The 9355-nt window shown below is 45.0% G+C and overlaps 2 protein-coding genes across 2 annotated transcripts; both read left to right on the top strand.

Annotated features, from left to right (window-relative positions):
- Nucleotides 1–1825: 1825 nt before the first annotated feature.
- LOC132502789 (transcription factor ATOH7-like) lies at nucleotides 1826–2275 on the top strand. Its single transcript, XM_060118951.1, has one exon. It carries the CDS (start codon nucleotides 1826–1828, stop codon nucleotides 2273–2275), a length of 450 nt encoding a protein of 149 aa, XP_059974934.1.
- A 672-nt stretch (nucleotides 2276–2947) lies between these two features.
- On the top strand, nucleotides 2948–3721 carry LOC132479075 (general transcription factor IIF subunit 2-like). Its single transcript, XM_060082636.1, has one exon. It carries the CDS (start codon nucleotides 2948–2950, stop codon nucleotides 3719–3721), a length of 774 nt encoding a protein of 257 aa, XP_059938619.1.
- Nucleotides 3722–9355: the final 5634 nt, after the last annotated feature.

Raw genomic sequence — 9355 nt, 5'->3', positions numbered from 1 at the left:
TACTCTGACTCCAGTGTGTGCAATATAGTGACCAAGGAAGCAAATTCAGTGAAGAAGCTATTGCACTGAATCAGGAGAGAAAAGGAGAGTGGCCTCAACTGGGCCAGGGATAGTGGGAGCAATTTGAGATGAATTAAGGAGGCAGAATGGGCAGAACTTGCTGGCTCATTGGAGGGAGATATGGGAAGAATTAAGCTTAACATTCAAGTTTCTGGTTTAGGAAACAGGGTGGATGGGGGATACTGGGAGAGCAGGTTTGTTTGTGGGGAGAAGGCATGAGAAGGTGATGGGTCCTGGTTTTGACCTATTAGGAATTGTGTGCATAGCAGGACATCAGTTGGCATTTGGGTGGTCTGCCAGAAGCTCAGGAGAGAGATCTGAACTATGGTTGCCCTTTTGAGAGGATTCTGCAGAAATATAATCTTCAAAAGGCGTGTAGAGTGAGAAGGGACAGCACCTGGGACCAAGGAACAGCAGTTATGGCCCCAGACACACTGAGGTGCCCACAAAGGAGACTGGAAATGGCAGTTCGCGAGGCAGGAGGAAACCCAGGAGCAGGGGGCATCATGGAACCCACGGGAAGAGAATGTTTTAAGATGAAGGGAGCAATCAGGAGGGGGAAAGAGGACTTTCTGCATTTAGCCAGAAGATGGTGAGAGCAATTTTAATTCAGAGTCAAAGTGGCTGGTCAGGGACTATGAATGGTTATTCAGGTACCCCTCAGGGTACCTGCATCTCCAGCCTTTCTAAAGATGCTGAAGCAAGCTGCCTTCCCTCGAACACCCCCTACACTGGAGAATTAAGGAAAATGGGTTCAGTGGGGGAAATAATCCATTAAGCTATCCACCCTCATGAGTATGCTTTAGGAGATTAGGGGAAAAACCCATAACTGAATCAATGTGATTGGCTTTCCAGGGTGGTTGTAACCCAATCCCATCAAGGAATTCCCTAAAGGTGGCAATAAATAGAGCTAAGGAGAGGGAGTGTGTTCTTCCTTCCAGGGAGAGGCAGCCTGGGGCCTGAGTGAGCCCTTGCTCATCAGGGAGCACCCTTCCTTGTAAGCCTTGCTCAGCACAGCTTTCTGCCTGCTCTGGTGAGTCTCAACCTGGTAGAAGGGGCTTCCTTCCCGGCTTCCTTTCGTAAAATTATGCTCACTCTTTGCTCTCTATGCCTTAGGCATGAGGGCAGCCAGCGAGGTTATCTCAAGAAATACAGCCTCTCAGCTCCTTCTGGTTTAAATGGATTGGGATTTGAATTGGAAGGTTTCCCCACTTAGGTCAGAGAGAATACGGCAGAGCAGAGGTTGTTGAAGCTACAGTGGTGGTGGTTGATCCACGGTGGGCTTTAGGAGCTGTGAGGCAGGATTGCTCTGCCTGCAAGTCAGTTGCAGACGCCTGCTCTCTGGACCTCAAAATATAGGCCTGGGGGAAAAAAAGAAGAAGAAGAAGAAACAAGATATAGGCCTGGAACCTGCTAACCTCTCGGGCTTTCCCAGAGGACTTGAAAGACATTTCCCGAACCAGCGACACCAATTCTGCTGCAGTAAAGTTCCCTTCTCTTTTTCAACTTCACGTTGGGAAAATGACTTTCTCTTCCACATCTCAATTTCCCCTAAACTTTGGCAAGTGAAGACATCAATCTGGTTATCCAATCGGACAGAGGGCGGGGCCCCGCACTCCCACTACAAACTTCGATTCCACACGGTTGCTTTGAGCATGACTTATTTGCTACGAAGAGCCAAGTTGCAGAGCGGCTCCATACACCAGCCCACGCACAGGTCCTGAGCAGACCAGAGAGCTCGGCGCCTCCCTCTGTCCAGCGGGGGATGAAGTCCTGCAAGCCCAGCAACCCGGCGGCGGGAGCGCGTGCCGCGCCCCCGTGTGCGGGCGGCGCCGAGTGCGCGGGCACGTGCGCCGGGGAGGGGCGGCTGGAGAGCGCGGCGCTCAGGCGCCTAGCGGCCAACGCGCGCGAGCGCCGCCGCACGCAGGGGCTCAGCATGGCTTTCGACCGTCTGCGCAGGGTGGTACCCCAATGGGGCCAGGATAAAAAAAAACTGTCCAAGTACGAGACCCTGCAGATGGCGCTGAGCTACATCATGGCTCTGATCCGCATCCTGGCCGAGGCAGAGCGATTCGGCTCCGAGCGGGACTGGGTCAATCTCCAGCTGTTGTCTCTGCCAACAGCTGGTGTCAGGGTCTCTCCCTGTGCTCAGGTCAGGTTGGCAGGGAGGACGTGCCCCCAGGCCAAGGCCCTCCGTGCCTCTTATTTTGTGTGAAAGCAGGAGGGCAAAGCAGGATATCTGAATTCTGGGCGGTGGGACCTGGGCGGGGCGCGGGGCGTGGTGTCCACCTCCACTCCATTTTTTCACAACAAACAAACCAATCAAATAAGACCTTTCGTTCCTTCAAAAAAATAAAATAAAATAATTAAACGCCTACAGCACTGAAAGCCACAAACTCTACCCTCATGGGGCTTACAGTCTATTGGGGAAGAGATACGATAATATAATAAATATATAAAATATAAATTATCTAGGTTATTTCACGGTGACTGGTGCTCTGGAGAAAAATAAAGCAGGGGAGAGGGACAGGGAGAAACAGGGTGGTAGGGAAGGTGCTTAGGAGATGGCTGTGTCTTAGAAAACTCTTCACATCAGTAGATAGGAGCTCCTGTAATTTTAATTGCTGAAGTACTTCGTTTCAGGATGTGCCACACTTGTTTATCAAACTCCCCACGTTTATGATGGTTTCCCATCTTCCCTTATTCTGAATCACTTGACAGTTGTTGTATAGCACTCTTTAGATTCTAACAAGGATAACATTTCTGAAGTCAGCATGTGTTTTATATTTCCTTGCTAGGTTCCTGGATTCCAGCAGCTGGTTTTGGTGTCCTGCTTCCCTCTTCATCCCTAGCTGGCTCACCCTTTGCACCCTCAGCTCAGATGCACATGGCCTCCAGAGGCAGCAGACGCAAGCCCCAGAGCATTGCACTCAGCTTGGAGGGAATCCAACAGAACCAGCGGATGTGGCTGGTGAAGCTTCCTAAATACCTGTCACAGCAGTGGTCTGAAGCTTCTGGAAGCGGTGAAGTAGGGAAGTTGCAGATTGCCAAAAATCAAGGAAAGTCTGAAATCTCATTTATTTTGAATAAGGAACTTACAGGCATTCGGGGTACAGATGGACAACCTGCCCCGGTCACTGTTCCCAGGGAGCATCAGCTTGTCTTGCAGGGGGTCAGAGAGCAGGTCCTCACAGTGCTGACTGAGCATGCACCAGATCAGCTCTCCCTGGAAGGAACGGTGGTACATCGGGGAGAATGCAGACCTACTCTGAGTGAAAACTACATGAGGCTGAAGAGAAAGCAAATAGAGGAGGCTTCCAAACCTGCCAGAACCGTACAGAAACTGGAGAGGGTAGTCACGACCAATTATAAACCTGTTGCCAATCATCAGTACAATATTGAATATGAGAAGAAAAAGAAAGAAAGTGGAAAGAGAGTGAAGTCTGATAAAGACCAAGTTTTAAGCTTGCTATTTGCTGCCTTTGAGAAACACCAGTATTATAAAATAAAGGACTTGGTTGACATCACTATGCAACCTGTGGTGTACCTGAAGGAAATCTTGAATGAAATCGGTGTTCGTAATTTAAAAGGGCCCCACAAAAACACATGGGAGCTAAAAGCAGAGTACCGGTATTATCCGGCAGCAGCCAAGAATGAGTGAGACAGCGCTTTGTCAAGAAGCGTCAATATGAGCGTGACAATCTTCTGACGCTAAAAGTGATGTGAGGCTGTGCTATTATTGCTAAGAGATAGGGCGGTTAAATATCTTTTTAAGTATTCACATTTAGGTTGTAAAACAGGCAAATAAAAAAAGATGTAAACGGAGAAAATGTTGTCTGAGGACTGCCCGTCTTTGCTGCATCCCCAAAGAGCTCAGCTCCTCTCAGTCTAAAGAGAAGTGTCATCAGAAACTGGACAGGGGTGGGACCGGGGGTGGGCCTGGGGTGGAGGGCAGGGTTGGCTGGGGTAGGCGTGGAGGCAAGCACATTCTACATTCTAAAATTACCGAAGAACACAGTCGTTTTTGAAATGTTTAAAACGTATGGTCCTTTCATATGCAGAAACATCAATGAAAAAATATTTAGAGTAAGAGAGTGAGATAATTAAAACTGGCAGGTGGCAGGTGGAGGAGGATGGACTCCGACTGATGGAGTGGAAACAGGCTGCATTAGAGATCCTTGCCTTACTTCAAGGGAATTGTGAGTTGTATCTTAAATTTGGATCCCTGGTCGTTGCCTGAGACATCTTTTCAAGAGATTCCACTCGGGCAGCAAGCACTGAAATGAAAATTGACAAGGATAATGGCAACAGTGACAATAATAATGGCTAACATTTATGCACTTGGTGTAAGCTAGGTGCTGTGCTTAGGACTTGATGTCATTTATTAGATATTTTTTTTCTTTCAGCAGCTCCATGAGGGAGGTGTGGAGTCTCTCTTCTGCTCTCCCACCTCATCCTTCAAAGGCTGCTGAGGGATGTGGGGTTGAGGAAGGGTTTTGTTTTTTTTTTTAATTTTTATTTGTTTTGGCTGCGCCGGGTCTTAGTTAGACGTGGAGGTCTGGAGGCCAGAGGAGGTCTGTTTCACTGCCTTGTTCAGGGTGTTCTGCTGCACGGGGACCAGTCTCATTCCTGGAATGTGCCGCGACAAGGGGTACAAATGTTTCCTCTGGGCCAGGAGCTAGAGAGGGAGTTGGCGTGCTGTCATCCAGGGTCCAACAGGGCTGTCTGGAGGAGTGGAGAGACCTTGGTCGATGTAGGCTGAGAAGTGGCATCTGATGCCAGGGCTGCGGAAGGAATCATAAGCAGACACCTAGAGCAGAGGTGCCTTCTCTGCGTCAGGCTTACTGAAGGAGAGACGCGTCAGTGATGGGAAACCTCCGAGTAACCAGCTCGGCACCTGTGAGAGCACTGGCCTTCTTCATCTACCAGAGCCAACCAGAGCTGGCTTACACCAGAGGGCTTGAAATCAGATCTCAAGAGTACCAGTTCACATACTACTTTCCTTTCTCCTCCATCCTTACACGTTGGCGGGTCCCAAACAGTGGTTAATGAATAGGGGAGGAGACAGCAGGAAGCGAGGAGGCGGCAGAGTGATGAAGCTGTTCCCACGTGGGGAAGGTGAGAGGGCCCAACACTGAGCCCTGTCTGGGCGTTCTGATCACTGTATCAAGACTGTTTGGGACCTAAAGTGACTGTAGGGCTATTTATTTCCTAGAGAAGAAAAGGGCGGGTTTGTCAGTCTCTTCCAGGGAAGGAGGTTACTCCATAAATGAATATTAAAGAGATGGTAAGAGGCAAAAAGAAAATTAGTTTGATTAAGTCTTGAATGTTGCTTATTCAACTGGTAGGGTGAGTAACTCTAGTCAGGGGAGTAACGTGAAGGCAGCCAATGTTGTGTGACTTTAGTCCAACAACAATCAGCTGCTGAGTACAGGCCCAGAGTCAGAGTTGGGGTTATCAAGGGTTGGAGGTTTTCTAGGTTAGTATGATGGGTGGAGAGAGGGGAGAGAGTTGAAGCTGTTTACAAAGATTTATAATGATGGAAAGGTGGAAAGTGGAGATAGGAGGGGAGAGACAGATAGTGGAAAGTAAACGGCATCAAGTCCTGGGAGACCCCAGTGGGGTCGAAGAATTACTGGAGTGTAGGTACCAGAGAACCTGAACTGGAAAGACAGGAGGTGGTGGTCAGTGATGTTAAGTAACTTCTGTGAAGTCATAAAGCCACCAAGAGGGGAAAGGGTGGCCTTCCATCAGTTAGACTGGTAGTCCCCAACTCATGCTCATTGTTTCTGTTCTATTACGAATGCTTGGAATAAATTTGACCTTTCCATCTTCATAACATTCCCTTCTGGAAACCATGGTGTCAACTTGAATGAATACTATATTTTCTACTACCAATTTTCTCGTTTTCTATAGGTTTTCTAGGAAATAGTTCTTAGGTCCTCCCATACTCTCCCTTCCCATTTATGCTGAGCTAGGTCTCCATCTGTCACATACTTTCTAAATAATGTCTCTGCCTGAAACAACAAGTTTTGTTTATTCCACACCTGGTATAAAACCTTAAGTGATTCCTTATTCACTGCTTCAAGTCATAGATGTCTACCTAATTTTCTAGGCCATCCACACTTTCTCCTGCTATTACTGAGAGCCTTCCATGAAATCTGAGTTCCAGTTACTCATAAAAGATGAATAAAGGGAATCATGCTCTATGTGATCTCATCGATGTCCTCAAAAGTAACAATTCTTATTGAAGTTCCAGGATGCTCTGAGTGACGCATGTAGTGCTGGCCAACCTGGGCTAGCTCCCAGAGAGGACACGCGTTTCCAGTCCAACATGGAGGGGGAATGAGTAGACCAGCCTATCCCATCAGATCGCGTGGCAAAGGACTTGCACTCAATGCATTCTTCTTAAATGAGTGAATGGCTTTCAATGCACGAACATTTACTAAACCTATCCATCCAATTAGACTGCTAAGGACAATTTATGGTTGAATTTAAGTCAATTTGAATAGGTAAGTGAAGCTCTGGAAATTTTAAAAGCAAGTGAGGAAAGTGGCTTCAAGGACTTTATGGCTATAGAAGGTTAAGAGTATTTGGAATGAAATGAATATCAAGATCATACAAATACATTTTGAGGATTGCAATTCATTTAGCTAGAACAATATGACTAAATTAAGCAAAGCATGGCTCTGTATCCCAAATGTAGAGAGGCGCTAACAATTATATTCAGAACTGGTAGAAAAGCAATTATACTCCAGTAAAGATGTTAAAAAAAAAAAAAAAGGAAGAAAGAACTGGTAGAGAGGGAGATTGAGAGACAGGGAGAGAGTGCCAGCTACCTGGTACTACCAAAGCTACCTGCTTTGTACTAAATTCCTCTACTTATACCATTAAAAAAAGAACTTATTTTATATATAAAATAGATAAACAACAAGGACCTACTGTGTAGCGCAGGGTAATAACCTAAAAGGGAAAAGAATCTGAAAATGAATATATATATTATATAATCATACAAGTGTTATATATATAATCAGTTTGCTGTACATCTGAAACTAACAAAACATTGTAAATTAACTATACTTCAATTTAAGAAAAGAACTTATTCAATGCTTATTTATTTTTGTCTCCACTGAGAGTCTTTTAAATAAGTCATAGTCGTACTTTTTTTTATTGAGGTATAATTGACATATATCATTATATTAATTTTAGGTATACAACATAATGATTCAATATTTGTATATACTGTAATATGATTATCACGATAAGTCTAGTTAAAACCTGTCACCATACATAGTTACAAAAATAGTTTTTTCTTGTGATGAGAACTTTTAAGATTTACTGTCTTAATAACTTTCAAATGTGCAATATAGTATTATTAATTATAGTTACCATGCTGTACATTATATCTCCATGACTTATTTATGACTGGAAGTTGTGCCTTTTGATTCCCTTCACCCATTTCGCCCCCTACCCCTCTGGCAATTACCAATCTGTTCTCTATGGTATGAACCTGTTGTTGTTGTTTGATTTTTTTAAAATATTCCACACATAAGTGAGACCATAACGTATCTTTCTCTGTCTGACTTATTTCAATTAGCAAAATGCCCTCAAGGTCCATCCATATTGTCACAGACAACAAGATTTCCTTCTCTTATGGCTGAATAATATTCCCTTGTGTGTGTGTGTGCTTGCATGTGCATGCATGCATCACATTTTCTTTATCCATTTATCTATGGATGGACATTTAGGTTGTTTCCATATCTTGGCTATTGTAAATAATGCTGCAATAAACATGGGGGTGCAGATATCTTTTTTTTTTTTTTTTGCGGTACGCGGGCCTCTCACTGTTGTGGCCTCTCCCATCACGGAGCACAGGCTCCGGGTGCACAGGCTCAGTGGCCATGCGTCACGGGCCCAGCCGCTCCACGGCATGTGGGATCTTCCCGGACCGGGGCACGAACCCACGTCCCCTGCATCGGCAGGCGGACTCTCAACCACTGCGCCACCAGGGAAGCCCCCAGATATCTTTTTGAGTTAGTGTTTTCCTTTTCCTCAGATAAATACCTAAAAGTGGAATTGCTGGATCATATGATCGTTCTATTTTTAATTTTTTTTTTTAAATTTTTGAGGAAACTCCATACTGTTTTCCACTGTGGCTGTACCAGTTAAGCCATGGTCATCCTTTATGTCTGAGTGAAAGAACTTGCAATCAGAATTCTGGATGGTGAAGGGACTACACACAAGAAGCCCATCAAGGATTACCAAGAACTACACTCTTTAGAGATTATTTAGCAGCAGGATAGCCCTGGCCTAAGAGATGTTACTCCTTTCCAATTCTGAACCTCAGCATGAAGGCAAAGGGCAGATGAGAAATAGATCAAAAGTAAAGATGACAATCGTAGTCACTTGAGGGTAACATTTCCAAGATTTGGGGAATAGGGACAATGGGAGAGGAGAAAAGTAACTCCCTAAGTGAAACCTGATAGCCATTCCAGGGCTTAGGCATTAATTTAACAAAGCTTAACACAAACCAAAACTTTAACGAAAATAACTATTTCCTATTTAAGAGGAATTTTTAAGTTGGGAGAAAGGCTTGATAAAGAAGTTGATTTAGCTGCTTATGGGTGAATTTGCCAAGGATGCTTTGGTGTTCCAGATAGCCCAGGTTAGCTGGAGGAATCAGAGGAGGTAAGGGGAATGGTTTGTCTTTATCCTCCATAACGTACCCATGTGGACTGATCATATTAGTTGCTTAATAGTAGATTATTAAAATAAAGGCTTAAGCTGCAAGGCTATATTGTACAGCACATGGAATATAGCCAACAGTTTATAATAACTTTAAATAGAGTATAATCTATAAAAATATCGAATCACTATTTTGTACACCTGAAACTAACATAATATTGTAAATCAACTACACTTCAATTAAAAATAATAATAAAGCTAAGTAAGTCTCCTAAAGGGACTTCCCTGGTGGTCCAGTGGTAAAGAATCCACCTTCCAATGCAGGGAACACGGGTTCCATCCCTGGTTGGGGAACTAAGATCCCACATGCCATGGGGCAACTAAGCTCACACACCACAACTACTGAGCTCACGCGCCTCAACTAGAGAGCCCGTGTTCCGCAAACTACAGAGCCCACGCTCTCTGGAGCCTGCATGCCACAACTAGAAAGAAGCTCGCACACCACAACAAAGAGCCCCCTCGCTGCAACGAAAGATCCCACATGCCACAAGGAAGATCCCGTGTGTCACAACGAAGACCCGACATAGCCAAAAAACAAAACAAAACATAA

The sequence above is a fragment of the Mesoplodon densirostris genome, chromosome 2, assembly GCF_025265405.1.
Source record: "Mesoplodon densirostris isolate mMesDen1 chromosome 2, mMesDen1 primary haplotype, whole genome shotgun sequence".
In the NCBI taxonomy this organism is placed as follows: Eukaryota; Metazoa; Chordata; class Mammalia; order Artiodactyla; family Ziphiidae; genus Mesoplodon; species Mesoplodon densirostris.
Note: the sequence above shows the minus strand (reverse complement) of the source record. Positions and strands in the feature narration are given on the sequence as shown.